Below are 20,378 nucleotides of genomic sequence, written 5' to 3'. Positions count from 1 at the left end.
AACTGAAATTTTTTCAATGAAAAATGATATTTGCAGACTGAGAAATTATTTGCATCAAATATGTCAGATTATATACCTGTTACAAAGAGCTTATTCAACCTTGTATATGATTCAGGACAAACGAAAAACAAATAATAAATAATTATATGAGAAAATTTTTGCCCTTGTTGGAATTGTGAATTGATGCAGTTTTGAAGCACAGTTAATAATTTTAGCGAAATAATTTGAAACTATAACATTAAAGTGGATGTTACAGATGTTGATAAGACCAAAGGGACACTGATACATTTATATATCCCTGAAGACACAAAAATTTGTTTAATTTTTTTTAAAGTATAACGACTAGTCAAACTAATAGTTGTTAATATATTCCTGCCTTCTAATCCAGAATAACCACTCCTAGAAATTCAGAGGAAACAATTCAATAACCACAAAAGCCTATATGTGAGATTATATTTATTACAATACTAATTATAATAAAGAAACAAAAAACAATCAAAAGTTAAAACAATCACTTTTTTTTTCTTGGCTCTGGGTACTAACTTTTTTTAAAAAATTATTTTATTGTTTTGCTTTAATTGAAAGTTTACAATTCAAGTTAGTCTCTCATACAAAAATTTATACATACATTGTTAAGTGACCCTAGTTGCTCTCCCCTCATTTCCACCCCGGATTTCTCGTGTCCTTGCAACCAACTCCTAACCCTCCCTGCCTTCTCATCTCATCTTTGGACAGAAGCTGCCCATTTAGTCTCATGTATCTACTTGTGCTAAGAAGCACACTCTTCACAAGTATCATTTTATGTCCCATAGTCCAGTCTAATCTTTGTCTGAAGAGTTGGTCTCAGGAATGGTTTTAGTTTTGGATTAACAGAGTCCAGGGGCCATGTCTTCTGGGGTCCCTCCAGTCTCAGACCATTAAGTCTGGTCTTTTTACTAGAATTTGAGTTCTGCACCCCACTTTTCTTCTGCTCCAGCTGGGAGTCTCCGTTGTGTTCCCTGTCAGGGCAGTCATTGGTGGTAGCCAGGCACCATCTAGTTCTTCTGGTCTCAGGCTGATGAAGTCTCTGGTTTATGTGGCCCTTTCTATCTCTTGGGCTAATACTTTCCTTGTGTCTCTGGTGTTTTTCATTCTCCTCTGCTCCAGGTTGGTTGGGACCAGTTGATGCATCTTAGATGGCTGCTCGCTAGCTTTTAAGACCCCAGACACCACTCACCATAGTGAGATGCAGAACATTTTCTTAATAAACTTTGTTATGACAGTTGACCTAGTTGTCCCCTGAAACCATGGTCCCCAGACCCCAACCCCTGCTACTCTGTCCCTCAAAGTGTTTCAAACAACCTAGTTTTCATTAGAGTAATTAGTTAACAAAGTGTGCCACATTAACACAATAAAATATTAGGTGTGGACTTTTCTGAGTTTTTTTTTTTCCTTTTCAAATTGTCTCTAATATTGGTTTGTTTGTTTTTTTTTAGTAACATGTAACATGATATAGAAAATAAGACTGACTGAGGGCTGTGGGGACCATGGTCTCGGGAAACTTCTAGCTCAACTGGCATAACATAGTTTATAAAGAAAATGTTCTACATTCTACCTTATTGAGTAGTGTCTGGGGTCTTAAAAGCCTGTAAGTAGCCATCTAAGATATTCCACTGGTCTCATCCCTTCGGGAGCAAGGGAAATTGAAGAAAACAAGACACAAGGGAAAGATTAGTCCAAAGGACTAATGGCCCACATCTACCACAGCCTCCACCAGACTGAGTCCAGTACAACCAGATGGTGCCCGGCTACCACCACTGACTGCTCTGCCAGGGATCACAATAGAGGGTCCCAGACAAAGCTTGAGAAAAATGTAGAACAAAATTCTAACTCACAAAAAAAGACCAGACTTACTGGCCTGACAGAGACGGGAGAAACTCCAAGGGTATGGCCCCGGGACACCCTTTTAGCTCAGTAATGAAGTCACTCCCGAGGTTCACCCTTCAGCCAAAGATTAGACAGGCCCATAAAACAGAACAAGACTAAAGGGTACATCAGTCCAAGGGCAAGGACTAGAGGGCAGGAGAGGACAGGAGAGGACAGGAAAGCTGGTAATAGGGAACCCGAGGTGGAGAAGGGAGAGCGTTGATATGTTATGGGGTTGTTAACCATTGTCATAAAACAATATGTGTACTAACTGTTTAATGAGAAAGTATTTGTGCTATAAACCTCATCTAAAGTACAATTAAAAAAAAAACTGAAGTAAGTTGGTGTTTCATAATCTCTTGTCATTTCTGAAATCAAAAATTTATCACATGAACTAGAGTCCAAGCTACCATTTTTGGCCAAGAGGGAGTAACCCCACTATAGCCTATATCTCCTGATGGTTACAGCTAAAATCTCATTGCGAAGTACAAAAAAGACAACTACCTGAGGGCTCTGAAAAGCATACAGAAATAGGCAGATTTGGAAGAGAGTCAAAATTTAGAGAAGCCACCTAGGTACAGGAGAGAGTTTCTTGGTTTCTTGGTTTCCTTCTTTCCTTCCTTCCTTCCTTCCTTCCCTCCCTCCTTCCTTCCCTCCCTTCTTTCTTTCCTTTCTTCTCTCTTTCTTCTCTCTCTCTCTCTCTCTCTCTCTCTCTCTAACACCTTTAACCGAAGGGCAGAACACAGACATGGAACTGTGCAGTGGTGGCACAAGAGGCTAAAACTCCAATAAAAAGTTCATCTTTTGAGGCAGAGGAATGGGGAAAAGGGTCACTATGCCCTGGTGACGCAATGGTTAACCACTTGGTTGCTAATAGAAATGCTGGCAGTTTGAACCCACCAGTAGCTCCATGGGAGAAAAGAACTGGCAATCTGCTCCTGCAAAGATTACAGCCTAGAAAACCCTATGGGACAGTTCTATAGGGTCGCTATGAGTCAGAACTGACTTGACAGCACACAACAAAAACAACATGGTATGCAGAGTATGGGGGATCCCTGTTTTTGTTTGTTTGCTTGTTTTTGTTTCCTAGCTCTGCCCTGAGGGCAGGTCATAATCACAGGGTTGCACAGAAGTGGTTGCATGGGCAGCTAAAATGCTGAGAAAAACCCCATCATTCTGGAAAGAAGAAATGAAAAAGGGGAGCCCTACAGACCACAGAGAATATGGAAATCCAAGAGAGAAGAGAGCTTGAAAAGAGGATGCTCTAATTTGTGTATAAACCCACACAAGTCCCAGGCTCACTACTGCATTGCACATGCATAAGACAGACCCAGAGCAGTACAGCAAAGACATTAAAAGCTGAAGAAAGATGTAAACCTCTGTTCAAGTCTCACAATAGCCTCTGAGTAGCATATGTTCAGGAGAGACCCAAGTCAGTACAGCAAAGGCTTTGAAAACTAAACTAAGATTGGAACCCCCTCCTAGAAAAGACAAGATAGAACCTGTTGCATAAATCTAACTAGGTTGATTTTCAGCTCAAACACAGAAAATTCACATTCTCCAGAACATTTTAAAATAACTCAGAGTCTATATAACATATTATTCAAAATGTCCAAGACACTATACAAATTACTCAACCACCAAAAAAAGGAAAATGTGACCAATTCTTACGGGAAAATATGATCAACAGATGCCAACCCTGAAAAATTAGAATTATAAGACAATGACTTTAAAGCAACTATTATAACCACATTCCATGAGGTAAAAGTAAACACACTTGAAATTAATGAAAAGATAGTAGTTCTCAATAAAGAAAGGGAAATTATTTTTTAAAGTGGCAATTTTAGAACTAAAAAGTACAATATCTGAAATAAAAAATTCACTAGATGACCTCAATAACAGAATGAAAATGATAGAGAGAAATGTCAGTGAACTTGAAGATAAATCAATAGTAATAATCCTATCTGAAGAACAGAGTGAAGAAAATACTGAAAAGGTACCCAGAACCTCAGGGACCTATGGGGCAATATCAAAAGGTCTAGCATTTGTGCCACTGGAGTCCCAGAGGGAAAGGAGAAAGAACAAATATTTGAAGAAAATATATTTTAAGAAACATGACCAAAAACTTCACAAATATGGTGACATATTTAGATTCAAGAATCTCAGCAAGCCCCAAACAGTATAAACTCAAAGAACATCACAACCAGAAACAACAATATCAAACTGCTGAAAAATAAAGATAAGAGAAAAAGCGTTTTGAAAGCAGCTAGAGAAGAATGACACACTACATATAGGGGAACAAGGATTTAAATGACTGTAGAATTCTCAGAAACCACAAAGGCCAAAAGTCAGTTGAATAATGTCTTTAAAGCGTTTAAGAAAAAAAACAACTACCAAACCAGAATTCTATATTGTGAAAATATCCTTCAGGAATGAAGGCAGAATACAGACATTCTAAGATGAAGAAAAACTAAAAGAATTTATCACCAGCAGACCTGTTCTAAACAAATAGTAAATGAAGTGCTGGCTGAAAAAAATACTAGAGATAAACTTGAAGCTTCAGATATGAAAGAAGAGCAACAGAGATGTTAAATATCTAGGTAAATATTAAAAACTATTTTTCTCCTCTAAAGTTCTATAAAATATATATGACTATGGAAACCAAAAATTATAACTTTTCTTGTGGAGATTTCAATGTACATTAATGTAATACATAAGATAATTATAACATAAAGGGGGAGGGTAAAGGAACCAATATGTTTTTAAAACTTCTATATTTTACTTGAATTGGTAAAATATTATCTCTTAAGTAGACTGTAAAACTTAGGTATGTATATTGTTATCCCTGGAGCTACTACTAAAACAAGAATACAGAGAGACATAGCAAAAAAGTTAATTCCAAAAAAAAAAAAACACTTGCCATTGAGTTGATTCAAAAAAGTCAATATATAAATTAAAATAATACAAAATAAAGCAGGAAAGGGATAATAGAGAAATAAAAGAAAGGGAAAATCAGAAAACAAATAATAAAATGGTAGACGTAAATCAACCTTATCAATATTTACGTTAAATGTAAATGGTCTGAATGCACCAATTAAAAGATACAGATTGTCAAATTAGATAAAAAGAAAACAAGACCTGACCATATGCTGCTCAAGGGAAACCCACTTTAAATATAAAGACATATACTGATTAAAAGAATGGAAAAATATACCATGCAAACAATCAAAAAAAAAAAAAAGCTGGAGTGGCTGTGTCAATACCAAAGCAGACTTCAGAATAAGAAATGTTCAAGGATAAAGAGGGACATTACATTATAAAAAGGTCAAGTCACCAAGCAGACATAACAGTCCTACATATGTATGCACCTAAAACAGAGCTTCCGAATACATGAAGCAAAACTAACAAAACTGAAAGAAGAAATAGATAAATCCAAAATTGTACTTAAAGACTTAAATTATTTCTCTATCAGTAATTGATAAAAACAAGTTGCAAAAACAGCATGGAGGCGGCATATGATCTCCTCTAACTTCACAGGGGGGAAACAGAATCAAGATCAACAGCCCCAGGCTGATTCCTATGAAGCAGAGGTTAGACATGCCTCCTCTCTCTGCCATCTTTACCAATTCTAACACCAACCATCCTTCCCACAGCACTCTCGGCTTCTCTGCTGAGTTTGATAATTCATTGCAACAGCCACACAGGACTCACAGACAATACTCATGATTATGGGGCTCATTAGGGAAGCAACAGGTTACAATTTAGGTTCAGGAGCGCTCAGGATACAGTTCTTCCATCAGGACAGCCTCTTCCCAGCCATGCTCACAGGCACGCATCTCTCTGGCCATCAGCCTCTGCCCTGCTCCGGCAAGTGTTACAAAGCTCTTTTAGCCCAGAGGCACCCCACTCTGCCAGTAAGCCTCAGCCTGAAAGTGTTCTGCTCTAGTTCCGTGGGTCAGCAAACCTAGCTCCACCAAGGGCCCAGAGGCACCTTACTCCGCCAGCAAGCCTCCTGCCCAAAGGCATTCAGCTTTCTTGCTCTGCGGGCCAGAAAGCCCACCATGCTGTCTCCTGCCAGTCTCTCCTGCCGGTCTCTCCTCCCGGCCTCTCTTGCCACCATTTCTCTGCCACTGCTTCTCACCATCTTCAGTGTTAAGCTCTCTCTTTTTCTCTCTTGGTGTCCTGGTTCCAGTAGCTTCTCAGTGCAGGGATCCTGGGTCCAAAGGACATGCTCTGCTCTTGGCTGTTCTTCCTTGGTGGTGGTGGGATCCTCCCATTTCTCTAAATTGGGTCTCTTTAAGCTTAGCAAAAAACTAACCAATCCCCTTGGTGGACTACAATTACCTTATTTGCACAGTCCTACCAAGTCACTTGGCTGGGAGTTACAAGACCATAGCGAGAAACGCGACACAAAAGTGATCCATCGCACCACACACACATACAAAAAAACCAAACCCATTGTTGTCGAGTTAATTCCGACTCATGGCAACCCTACAGGACAGAGAACTGCTCCATAGAGTTTCCAAGGAGTGACTGGTGGATTCGAACTGCCAACATTTTGGTTAGTAACCAAGCTCCACGACTGTGCCACCAGGGCTCCTCGTACCACACAAGTAGACATAAAATCAGTAACGATATATAGACTCCATTACACATCCAAAAGCAGTGATCATTTAGATGAAGGATGCCTGAAAACCCACTGGCATAAGGTAAGAAAATATTAAAACTCCCATTATATTGTTTTCTTAAAAATGAGCAAGAAATTAAGCTTCCACTAATAGAGATTGACACAGGCACCCTCAGTTGGTCTCAATGACAGACTTTGGGAGGAGAGAGGTTGACAATGTTGCCCTTATGAATTTAAGTGTGTCCAACATATCATGAATTATATGTGACTATTAAATGAATTTAGAGATTATATTATTTCGTTTTGACCAAAGTAGCCCTAAAAACTAGAAAACCAACTTATAAATCTTCCTACAAAGAAACCACAAACTGAAGATTACCAAGAATACACGCACAATCAAACAATAAGAAAATAGCAGAACAACACTTCTTCTTCCTACGCCTCATATCAGTTCTCTGTAAGCCACATTACAAGGTGAAAACAGCAAGTATGTAATTAGATTTTCCATATCCTTATAAATAACATTATTTTGGGGAGAGAAAAGGGTTTTGTTTGCTACTTAATATAATAAAATATTTTTAATATTGATCATATTATCTAATCTTTTTATACCTCTTTATTTTGTTTTTATAATGCATGTAATATATTAGTACAACAGTATATTAATATTAATTTTTTAAATAAATATATGTGTAATACATGTATTGGGGTGTATATCTCCAAATGTTTAATTATGGGGTCAGTAATAAAATGTATAAAGACCACTCTGTTAACAGCAAAAATCTTCGCCGCACACTTCTCAATATATTTCTATTTATTTATAATTTATATCACATATTAATGTCAGTCCACATATTAAATATTAGTCAAGCTACAAGTGAGAATTACATAGGCCCAAAGTTATTCATTGTAACGTTTAAATAATTGCAAAAGATTGCAAATAATCTAAATGCCTATCAATAGGGAACCAGCTAAATAATTTATGACATATCCGTATTGTTGTTGTTAGGTTGCTATGTATGAGCCCATTGTTGCAGACACTGTGTCAATATATCTCGTTGAGGATCTTCCTTTTTTTCACTGACCCTTTGCTTTACCAAGCATGATATCCTTTTCCAGGGACTGGTCCCTCCTGAAAACATGTCTAAAGTATGTGAGACAAAGTCTTGCCATCCTCCCTTCTAAGAATACATCTATATTCTATAAAAAAAGAAGTAGAGCTCTCTCTGTCCTGTTATGGAAAGATCTCTAAGGGACATGGTTAAGAGAAAAAGCCAGGTATAGAACAGCAATTCTACCCTTAAAGAAGCGTTCGTGGAAAACAAAGGGAAAAATACATATTTTTTTCTTTGCTTATATCTGTATAAAAAAACTCTGAAAGGAATCACAAAAAAAGAAATAACAGTGAGAACCATGAGCAAAGGAGGGAGGACTGGGCTGACTAGGGGCATGAGTGGGAGGGAAATTTTTTCACTATACACTTTTCTATATTTTCTGATCATTGAACCATGTGAAATTAAAAAATATACTAGTTAAATTTTAATTATTTTTTAGATAAAAATTAAATGTTGTTGTTGTTGTTAGGGGCTGTTGAGTTGGTTCCAACTCATAGCAACTCTATAGGACACAGTAGAACTGGCCTATAGAGTTTTCGAGGAGCAGCTGGCGGATTTGAACTGCTGACCTTTTAGTTAGCAGCCAAGCTCTTAACCACTACGCCACCAGGGCTCAAAATAAATAAACAAATAGAAATTCTAACTTCTCTTCCAGGAACCCAGTGGATTGTTTTTTGAACTCCTTTATTCATTCCAATTTGGATACCAGTATTCTAGAGAATATGTTGATAGAGAATTCTGAGAGTCTGTGTGTAGTCCAGCAAAAGTTCTGGAGGGTAAAACTGAAATCAGTAAAACCAGACAGAATCAACACATAATTACTGATACTGGTTCACCATGCAAGGTGTTTCATAAACTTGGGGCTGAAAACATCAAAGTCCTCCTTAGCGGCAATCAAAAAAGAAAGGCCAGAGAATGCCTCAAATCCAACCAAACTGACCAGGATATATTCTTTTGTTGTTGTTGTTGAGAATATACGCAGCAAAACATACACCAGTTCAACAATTTCTGTATGTATAATTCAGTGACACTGATTACATTCTTTGAGTTATGCATCCATTCTCACCCTGCTTTTCTGAACTGTTGACCAGGATATACTCTTAAGTAGTCATAATTTCAATATAACAACAACAACAACGAATACCGATGTGGTGATTTACAGTTTACTGAGTTTTCAACACCTTCACATACACTATAAGCTTGAGTAGAGATATAATTTTAAATTGCTTTCAAATTTAGAAATTATCAGAAGCAATTTTAATAAGCTACTGTGAAGGAGAGACTAGTGAATGGCCGTCTCAAACACCAGGGCTTCGAAGTAGCTTTTACAATATGTGAAACTAAGTGCATGAAACAAAAATGGGATAGACGGATGGATGGATGGATGGATGGACGGACAGACAGAGGGACAGACAGACAAATCAATAAAGTTTAATTCTATCTTCAGTGGTTTTTAATCAATGGAGATTTCTAATTCGTATTTTTATGAAATATCGCTATTCTCTACTCATGTCACGTTTTATGAATTAAGCATTATCTAAAACATGCTGAATAAAATTTGACAGAAATACTAATATTGAGGTTAAGGGTTATAATTTAGATGAGCAAAAAGAGCCCCTCGAAGAAAACAATTTGACATCAGTAGAGTTCTTAATCTCTTTAAAATGAATATCAAGAAAAAGATAAAAATTGTCATTGATTATAAATGATAGAGTACGGTACTTACTTGTGACCTTCATCTCAGCTTGATTAATCAGCAGATCCATGCTCTGGTTAGCTGTCTGGATATTAAATTTTATTTTCTACAGTTGAGGAAAGGGGCCTGGTGGCACGACGGTTAAGCACTCAACTGCTAAACAGAAGGTTGGCAGTTTGAACCCACCCAGTGGCTCTACAGAAGATCTGGCAACCTGCTCCCATAAATATTACAGATGAGAAAACGTTATGAGGCAGTTCTGCTCTGTCACATGCGGTCACATGAGTCGAAACAGCACCTAACAACCATACAGTTCAGGAAATGGAGATTCGCGTGGTGTTATGCCATTGTTGTGCCAGTCCAGTGTCCCTATGCTACGCCACATTGCTTCCTAGATGGCAATTGCTCTCTTGCTTATGGTCTAGCCTGCGTGCACGTAAGCTGTTGTCTTCTGGTACCTCTGCTTGTCAGCTACAATCCACTGTGCTATAGCCAGCCACATTTCTCAACCATGTACTCAAATGTATTTGAGTCTATTGCCTCTTTGGAACTTTTTAGAAAAAAACTCTGGTCCTTTTCTGGATTTCCTTGCCTTTATTTCTCATTTGATATGTTTACCATCAGGCAAACAGATTTAAAAAAATAAAAGCTAAACATTATATTTACTAATGTGTAATGATCCTTGCATAGTCCATAGAATTCATTAGAAAACACAATCCAGTATTTCAACTGAAGAATTGTCAAGAGGAATATTGACTCTTCCAGGCAAGGCTTTGTAGGCATTACTATACAGATGGGGGACTGTGGACCAGCATGTCGTTTAAAGAACAAGCTTAGAAATTTGAATATATATTTTCTTGGGATAGACTTCTTAACTTTAATCAGAGGCTCAAAGTGACTTACAACCCTTAAATCCAAAAATGACATTGGTTTAGGTGCCCTTTGCCTTGGGTAGTATTGAATTCAAATTAATGTCTTAAAATAATATGTTTTAATATTTTTCTTGTTATAAAAGTAATGTATGCATTTTATAAAAATGCTTGAAAATGTAGAAGGAAAAACATCCTCAGTTTTATAAATTCTAGCTAGGTCTATCTAACCCTTACTTTAAAATTCATCACTGAAGTTCATACCGGAAAACAAAGTGGTTTCTAATGTCCTCTCTTTCCCTTTCATTATGTAACTTGGAAAATGTCCAGGACGCACTCCTGAAAGAGTTGATCAGTAGATCAGTGATACTTACGAGTAGCCACTACAGACAGCACACAGGAAGAAGTTACAGGGGAGACAGAAGATTCTGTAGTTCACAATCTCTTTGAAGAGACAGAACAAACACAGGTGACAAAAACCTCAGAGTGTGTAAAAAGTAACATAAAAACATGTTCAAATTATAGGATCCTAATACTCAAGAAAATAGGATGAAGAGAAAACAGGAATTTAGAATATGGAGGACTATACTGGGGTTGCATAATGGAAGGGATCTTAACCTCAAAGGGAGGAAAAGTAATCCTCAATATACAGAATACCAGAGTCAAGATCTACTAACGGGAAACGTGTAATCGGATCAACTTTTAGTGTGAGAGTCACTCTTCAAAATGAAAAGGCACCTATTCATAAAATGAAGGCAAATAATATTCATCTTGCTGTGGCCTCTTCTAAACAAAACGTACGTTGAGGCAACCACAATCCACACCTGGAGAGATAACTCACTACTCTTTGATAGGACTGTTGTTCAGTTTGAACTTACTTTGTTCTAACTACTTTTCTAGTCCAATACACTTGATGTGAATCAATATAGTTTCTTTCTTTTTTTTCACCAGTTCATTAAATTGTGACAAGGTAACCACATAGAAAGAATAGATCACTCACAAATGTAAAAAAAAAAAATGCCATGTTCATCGCTTTAGTTACAACTTTCAAAAGTCCCCAATTATACATCTGTAACAAATACTTAGAGGTCAGCGGTGGTTCTGTGATAGAACTCTCACCTTCCATGTGGGAAACCCAGTTTCAATTCCCAGCCAATGCACCTCAAGCACAGATACCACCATTCTATCAGTGGAGGCTTACATGTACTATGATGCTGAGCAGGTTTCAGAAGAGCTTCTAGTCTAAAACAGATTAGGAAGAAAGGCTTGCTGATCTACTTCTAAAAAATCAACCAATGAAAAATCCTATGGCTCACAATGGTCCAGGGTTGCCATGAGTCAAGGACTGACTCAACAGCAGCTAACAGCAACAACAAGAACTAAAAGCTCATTCTGAGATTTGAATTTATAAAGATACCAATTCTCTCCCAAATTATTTTAGAAATTTCATAAAATCACCACCAAGATTCCAAAAGGATTTTTCAGGGAACTTGACAAACTAATTCTTAAAATCGCATGGATATAGAAGTGTCTGAATGAGTCAATTTTTTTTTTTAAGAAGAAGACTAAAGCATAGAGGACTTGCCTTATCAAAATATATGATAAAGCCGTACTAATTAAACACGGTGGTGTTTGGCAGAAGTGGAGAAATAGATCAATGATACTGAAAAGGAAGCTGGGAAACAGAGCCATAGGCTGATGGGAACTTGATACATAACAAAGATGGCGTCATAAACAGACAAACATGAAGTAACACTGCTCAGTAACTTGTATCAGGCTCTCCAAATTGAAAAAATAAAACTAGGTCCTAGCTAGGTGCAAAAAATACAAGTTTCAACAGTTTCTTAATTCCAGATAACGTGAAACATAGATGGCTTTTCCAGTATTTGTTCACATTAGTTATCTCTAAAATGATGGGATTAGAAAGATTTTGACAGGAACGGGTTCTGGAGAACAAGGTAGCAAATAGGAGGAGTAAATGAAGCCTTTCGCTTCTTTTCAATAGATTTTCATTTTTGCTTGAGATTTTAGCAAATTTTTAAATAATTACTAAAAAGAAAGAAAAAAGAGTTTGAGGGGAAAATAGAAAGATCAGCCAGGCGGAACCTCTTCCCCCAGAAACTCTATCCCTCTCTTCCCATATCTATGGATTATGCTTTCCTTTCCCCATGAATTGCTCAACTTTGGAATCTGAAAATTTTTTACAGAAATACATTTAACACCTGTTCAATCCATAATGTAAACTTCAGGCTATGATCAGAATTAAGGAAATTTCATTTCCCTCCCCTTAAAAACAGAAAAGTAAAACGCAGATACAAATACATAGCTTAAAAGGCAAGTTATTGTTCAAATGTGTATTATACTACAAAATTATTTTTGCTCATAAGTTCACTATGCATTCACATCACTTGCAAGTCATAGCTCTAACACAGTATTGTATGTGCATGAAGCATATTCAATACCCAAACAGAACATAAGCTATTCAATGAAAATTTAATGCTTTACAAGTGTTTCCGTTTGAAGAAGCTCTGCCAAAGGCTTATAGCCATTTATGTCTCAGTAATTCAAGCAATCCATTACATTCAAATAACATGCTCCAACCAAAAAAAATCACATTTCTTTTTTAAAACTTCCCTTGAAAATGTGAATAGGATGAATTAATCAAGCCCATTCGTTGAGTCCACTCAAGATGTAAAGAACCTGTCTCAATTAGGTTTAAAGACCTTGCTTAAAAAACAAAAGAAACAGTATTTATCTAAGTCTTACCTGACTAAATTCTGGCAGACCTGGCACTCTCCAGTACATCTAAATTAATGAAATAAAAACTTGGTTAGTTCACTGATAGATGTGAAAACATAGGCAATGTTTATACAGTAAATATTTGTTATCTTCTGTGGTCTGGAAATTAGGGTTTGCTAGGTACTTATATATTTCCCGAGTATTTCCATATGTCATTTATCAAACATAATCACATTGCAGCAACTATTATCTAATTAACAGGACACTGAGTTTGGAACCACAGTTCCTGGATTCCAATCTCATTGGTTTAACAATCCCAGGTGGTGCAGTGGTTAAGCGTTACCGCTGCTAAGGAAAAGGTCGGTAGTTTTAATCCACCAGCTGGTCCTTGGGAACTCTATGGGGCAGTTCTACTCTGTCCTACAGGGTCACTATGGGTTGAAATTGATTCTATGGCAACAGGTTTGGCAAGCATTAGTTTTCACATCTGGAAATAATTTCTGACCCATAAGGTTACTAAAAGGATTATCTGAGATAATGTATGTAAAGTATCTCACAGTACCTGATACACTGTAGTGTATATAATAATGCTAGCTATTGTTATTAAATTATGATAACAAAATTCTTGAGAGTCAAGTAAGAAAATATATATAAAAGCAATTTTAAAACCATAAAATACTACCAGTACAAGGACAGTTGGTATGATTATAATCATTATCCTTAGTAATCTTTCTTTTTTATGATTCAGAAGAAACTTCTGGATTTAGGAGGTTAATATTATATATCAATTATATCTTAGGTGTGAAGAAGTTTTAACAGAGAATGCTAGTTAATATAATGGAACAAAAGGTAATCACTTAAGATTAAATTATTCAGAGACTAGTATTCAGGCCTTTCACTTCTCCGTCCTGTCCCAGCCTTTTGGAAATTTCTTTTTTCAGAAGCTTCACTTTAACAAGTTGAAAATTACAAGAAAAATAAAATTATGATCGAATCTATCAGATCTGTTTCTGCTTAGGGGCCACAGAAGAATCAATCAAAAACATTAGCAAAAGAGATAAATTTTTATCCCTTTAACGTACCATAATGAAAATTGCATGAAAGCTACAATTTTGAGAATCTTAGTAGGATCTAAGGAAAAAGCTTGTGTAGGAAGAATAACAATAGTCATACATTAACTTTTTTTATGATCCCACAAAAATAGGAAACTACTGTATCTTAGACTATTCATGGAATCATGACTATTGATATTCTTCTTGAGTCTACGGACTAATGACCTGAAGTTTTATCCTTTTCATGGGGTTCAAGGTAGTTGGGAAGATGATTTTCTATTTACAGAAGCAGAAAGAGCTGCATGAACTCATCTACTTTCCATTGCAGCCACCATCACACTACAAAGAGTCATAAAAGATGAAGAAAAAAAGCAAGGTTACCTTGGCATTCTATAAACTTTTTGTAAACAGGTAAAATGAGAATTTCCAATCACAGGGCTTACAAACCATAGGTAATTCCATGAGGGTGGGACTAGTAAATATTTAACAAAGGGAAGGAACACTGTTTTAATCATCCCCAAAGGACTAAAATTTAAAGGACCCCACTAACCTACCCTTCATAATCATAAGGTTGTAATTTCTAAACTTGAAATGAATATAAGGCCAAATGCTCAACAAATATAAAAATAGAGTGGTTCCCCTAATTAAAATATTGCCCTTCATTTTTCTTTTCCTTTTTATTTGTTTTTGTCTTTTTTTGCAAGGGCAATACCACGAAATTCTAATTTCGTAGACCTGATTACTGTGGGGTATTTTCCATGGCCCTTTCTTCTGCTTGCATTCACTGGCTGCTTTTTTGAACGTTGTTCTACAAGCAGAGCTTCCAAAGGGTTGTCAAAAACTCAGAGGACTCAAACTCAAATCATTCCATTTTGCTGCCCATTATCTGCTCATATGAAAAGCCTATGGGAGAAAACTGGAACTAAAATCAACTGTCTGTATAATCTGAGCAGTGTCCTGAAGTATCCCAAACAGCCATCAGATCCACAGACCATTTAGTTAGGGATAAGAAACATTCACAAGAATTGTCAGCCCTCAGAAGTTGAAAGTTATTTACCCAAACCTCACAGAATATATGTAGCACTAGATATATTTCCCTGATGTCTTACCCCCTACTCCCATCAAGAAGAACAAGTGCATCAAAGAGAAAAGACTGAAAAGAAATCCACCACAATGTTAACAGAACCTCCACTGGGTGATATAATTATGACTGACTGTTTTCTTCTTCAGTAATTCATTCAACAGATATTTCTCAGACACCTACTATGTGCAAGACACTGCCATAGACACTGAGGTTAAAGAGAGATAAAAATTGACTAAGTCCCTGTTCTTACCAAATTTTCTACAATGACAATGTATTACATTTATAAAAAGAAAAAATATATATTGATTAAAAATAAATAAATACTACGTTTATAGATATCATCAAATCCCCGAACCAGTCAAATCTCTAACTAGGTTTCCACAAACAGTCCCCCAAAGAATGCTGCTTTTTAAAAAGGTGTTTTTTTTTTTTTTTTAAATTAAAAATTGTACCTTTGAGGGTCTTTTGAGCTGGGTATGACTTTGTTGCATTCTCTCTTGTCGAATACTCCTTCAATCCAGGATTTCTGGGACTGAACAGAAAGTGTTATTAGTTTAATATCTTAATTAAGTGAAAAGGCAGTGTAACTATGGTGGCTCAGATAGGCAAGATGTATTTAAATATCACGGGTACTAACTAAAATGCTAAGGCCAACCTTAACAGGCTAAGCCTTTACTAGCTTCTATTACAGATAAATAGGCGCGAATAAGCCAAATGAGAACTTAAACATATTCCCAAAGTTAATTTGTCCATAATCTCAGTTTAAGCGACAAAATTCCTCTATGCACACACTCTAGAAAGGAAGTAAAGATACAACTGGTGTGTCCCCTTAGATCTGCTAAAACTTACTTTCGTATCTTGCACCATAATCCGAGCGAATTTCAAACGTCCCAAACTGCAAAATTTGAGCTCATAGAATCCCACTTTGGCTAAGATTCCAGAGGAAGCTAGAGAGTGTCAGAGGAGACATGCAACCCCAGGGAGAGTCAACACACATAATGTAAACTTAGCTTGCCACTTACAGCTGTTGCTTCATGTTACACAGTTTATGACTGTCCCTAATTCCAAGGTGGATGCTGATTCTCTCTCCTTTTCCTAATAAAATCTCTCCCACTGTACAAACTCAGGTAATAGCCAAGCTCTTCCATAAGCCGTACTGCAAGCCTAGAAGCAGAGGACCCAGGATCTACAGTAACGGGCAGATTATCCAATAAGCAAGGTAAACACTGTCTTAACTTGTGCTCACTTACTAATCTGTAATGAACAGTTTCACATTTTTTTCACCACAGCAAAGATTCTGCTTCTAGGTACGGCTGGCATCTGTGTCTTTCCCAACCCCACGGTGCGTTCCTACAGGATCAAAGTCTCTTTCAAATTTACAACCCCTGACAGGGACAGACTACCCAGGAAACAAAATAAACATGGCCTTACTTTTGTGTACTTGCTAATCTGTAGCGAACAGTTTCACTTGTGAAAAACATGTGAAACTGTTCACTACAGATTAGTAAATCCATACAAGTAAGGCCATGCTTACCTTGCTTACTGGGTAATCCGCCCCTGCACAATAATACCCAAACGACTAATGACCTTGGCCTTCTCTTAAAATGAAAATGTTTTACCTCTACATGATAGAAGAATATAAGTGTGGTTATAACTTTACATACATATGTGCATTAGGCAGAGATGAAAGGGAGGCGTAGAATCTACAAGGGGGGTTTTCAAACTCCTTGTTGGTGCAGTGGAGTTTGAATCTCACTTTTACACCTACTCCTATCATAGCACTGATGGAAGCGCACAGGGACAGAAAATATGTTACAAATCCAGCTCTGGAAACTTATTGTCACACTTTCCTCAGGTCCCCAGGTAATTTCAAATGAGGTCACTTAATTATGAAACCCTTTACATACTTCAATATTTAATTATTATAGATTTTGTTCAATATGCACCAACGCTAAACATAACTCTGTTCACTACGGAATTGTTGTTGTTAGCTGTCATCGGGTCAGCCCCTGACCCCATGCTCAACAGAATGATATACTACGGTCCTGCGCCATCCCCATGATCAGTTGCAGACTGGACCATTATGATCCATAGGGCTTTCGCTGGCTGATTTTTCCGAACAAGATCACCAGGACTTTCTTCCTAGTTCATCTTAGTCTAGAAGCTCCACTGAAACCTATTCAGCATCATAGCAACACACAAGCTTCCACTGACAGATGGGTAGTGGCTGCACATGAGGTACACTGTTCAGTCATGAAACCTGGGTCTCCCATATGGAAGGCAAGAATTCTACCACTGAACAGTGTATAATCAGGGTCCAAATCTTGTTAAACAGAAGACAGGATAAAGCAAAATAAAGCAAAACAAAAAACCCACAGAGATTGATTGATTGGTTCCTGTGCATTTAAAACTGTTGTCTATAAACAAGAAAAACTTTCCGAATCAAAGTCAGAGCCATTGTAAATCATTCTACCCACTTGCCCCTTTTGCATGCTCAGCAACTTTTATATGTATTTAAAAACATCTGCTAAATTGGCAAAACACTGAAAGCAGATAAACTTGGAAAAAGCCAAAGTCACAGCATTTGGAACTAATGAACTAAATGGACAGTGGACTTTTAAAATCCATTTATTACAAGAAATGACACAGTCTTTTAGAATTATTAAGCCAGTCCTGTCCACTATTCAAAAACCTTAATAATTTCATTCGTACATTCATTCTCCAAACATTTATTAAGTACCTAATTTTTGGAAAGCACTGGAAATGTACTACAGGAAAGTTATGTTCTCAAAGAGTCTTCACTCTCAATGAGGAAATAATCTGAATCTACTAATTCATTCAACAAATACTTTGGAAAAATCTCCGTGGTACATGCCGTGAATTGAACCCAGGTCTCCTGTATGGAAGGCAAGAATTCTACCACTGAACCACCAATACTACCTCATAGGGCTACTGAAAGCATTAGATAAATTAAAGGCTTAGAATTCTGTCCGGGAATTAATAAGGCTTAATAAAATTTGGTAAACAAGATAAGGTTTCTGCTTTCAAGGAACTTAGAGTAAAAAGGAGGAAACAGATTAAGAAATTGATATCATTAAATTTCATGTGTTCTGATTAACTATGACATACAGCACCAAAGAAGGTTTCTAATTTAGGAGCTTATGTACACAAATTAGGAGCCTTGGTGGTGAAGTGGTTAACTACTTGACTGCTAACTGAAAGGTCAGCAGTTCAAACCCACTAGCCGCTCTATGGGAGAAAGATATGGCAGTCAGCTTCCATAAAGATTAACAGCTTTGGAAACCCTGTGGGCAGTTCTACTCTGTCCTATAGGGTTGCTATGAGTCAAAATTGACTTGATGGCAATGGGTTTATATACACAAATTAAGCAAGCTGTGTTTAACCACTCCCTTCTTTTAAAAGGATAGATAGCTGACTCTGCAGGAGCACTATCTGGGCAGTTTACTTAACTTCTTCATGCCTGTTTCTTGATCTATAAAAACAGAGATAATAATACTACCTCATGTTGTTGTTAGCTGCCGTTGGGTCTCCCTGATTCATGGTGACCCCATGCACAACAGAACGAGGTGCTACCCAGTCCTGTGCCATCCCGATGATCAGTTGCATTATCAGACCATTGTAATCCATTGGGTTTTCATTGGCTGCTTTTCAAAAGTAGACTGCCAGGCCTTTCTTCCTAGTCTGAAAGCTCTACTGTAACCTAGTCAACGTTATAGCAACACTCAAGCCTCCACTGACAGACAAGTGGTGGCTGCCCATGAGACGCATTGGCCAGGAATGGAACCCAGGTCTTCCGTACATAAGGCAAGAATTCTACCACTGAACCACCGATAGGGTTGTTAAGGAAATCCTGGTGGCATAGTGGTTAAGAGCTATGGCTGCTAACCAGAAGGTCGGCAGTTCAAATCCACCAGGTGCTCACTGGAACCCCTATGGGGCAGTTCTACCCTCTCCTATAGGGTCGCTATGAGTAGGAATCGACTCGATGGCAACGGATAATGGGTAGGGTTGTCAAAAGCATTAGGTAAATTAAAGGCTTAGAATTCTGTCTGAAACTTATTAAGGCTCAATAAAGCTTGGCTATTATCACTATAGGGTCACTATGAGTCAGAATTGACTCAACGGCAATGGGTTTGGTTTTGGGTTTTATTATTATTACTGATAATATCAAAGGTAAAAATTAGCTTTTGGTTGGTAGCCTGGGAACTTAAATTTGATGGGTTTTTTTTTTTCCCCCCTGTGGAAAAATCTCTCTTGACCTCCAAATCTCCCTACTCATAGGCCTCTCATACTACAAATTAATTACTTTTTCCAATCCGCCTTCCCCCCTATACTCCAGCTGCTACAGGCCCCGTGCCAGTCATCACCATTGCCCCAGGGCCCAACCCAGTGATGACTGTTGAATGAGCAACAAAATGAACCAACTTAAAATAGAACTTCAGGAGCCCATGTACCCAATTTTCTCTCCAGAGGTATAATCAGGAAGCTGTCCCGTAACAAAAACATAGAAACTTTCCTCCTGCAACCCTCATCTCTTATCTCAAAACTGCAGGAAAAAGAAAAGCAACCTTCATTTGCAAGAGTTTCAAGCTTGCTTAATTTAGAACTGTCACCCTTTTTTCTACCTCATAACAGTGTCCCTTTCAATATATACCGTCCATAAGGCTTCTATGCCCAGTTTAATGGAGAAGTGTTCAGAACCAAATGCCTGCTAGTTCTGATTCCATAGCCCAAATTTATGTGGAGCCAATACCCAATGTGCCAGCCTCTGCCACTTGCAACAGCAAGTTGTGGTGGCCGTGGTGGCAGTTGGATGGGACAAGATTATGCCATTTCTACATCTATTGTGGTCAGTGCGGTCTTTATATACTAGATGCTTGGGGGTTTAGTTTGTTTTTTAATTGCTGGTTTTTGGGGGAAGGAAAGGCAGAAGGGAAATACAGTGCTGATCTCAGCCTCAGTGTTGGTCTCAAGAAGTTTATCTCACTCTACAACATAATCAGATTTTACATCCAATCCTAGGCCTGATGGAATTGCAAAGAAATGTCCAAGGACTTGTCTTCCAACAGTAGCTATGCATAAATTAATCCTTTCCCTGGCCAAAGTATTGCTACAATGGGGCTTCTTAGAGTTTTCAGATAACAGATTCTCAGGAATCTCTGAGACACCATAATGTTAAAGACGTTCCTTAAATTAAAAGTGTGTGTGTGTGTGTGTGTGTGTGTGTGTGTGTGTGTGTGTGTGTGTGTGTGTGTGTGTGTGTGTGTGTG

At 37.5% G+C, this 20,378-nt stretch overlaps 1 protein-coding gene across 2 annotated transcripts in view; it reads right to left on the bottom strand.

Moving 5' to 3' along the window:
• Positions 1-20,378, bottom strand: part of LOC101354201 (transient receptor potential cation channel subfamily M member 6) — a 127,813-nt gene that overhangs the window by 45,156 nt on the left and 62,279 nt on the right. For both annotated transcript variants that reach the window (XM_023737744.1, XM_023737745.1), the window contains exons 3-4: positions 15,540-15,619; positions 12,979-13,017 (exon numbers count right to left, since the gene is read on the bottom strand). In XM_023737744.1, the coding sequence (XP_023593512.1) occupies positions 12,979-13,017; positions 15,540-15,619 (119 nt within the window). The remainder of the gene's footprint in view (positions 1-12,978; positions 13,018-15,539; positions 15,620-20,378) is intronic.

This window comes from Trichechus manatus, unplaced genomic scaffold (genome assembly GCF_000243295.1).
Source record: "Trichechus manatus latirostris isolate Lorelei unplaced genomic scaffold, TriManLat1.0 scaffold00107, whole genome shotgun sequence".
NCBI classification, from domain to species: Eukaryota; Metazoa; Chordata; class Mammalia; order Sirenia; family Trichechidae; genus Trichechus; species Trichechus manatus.
This window is presented reverse-complemented; position numbering and strand designations above follow the sequence as displayed.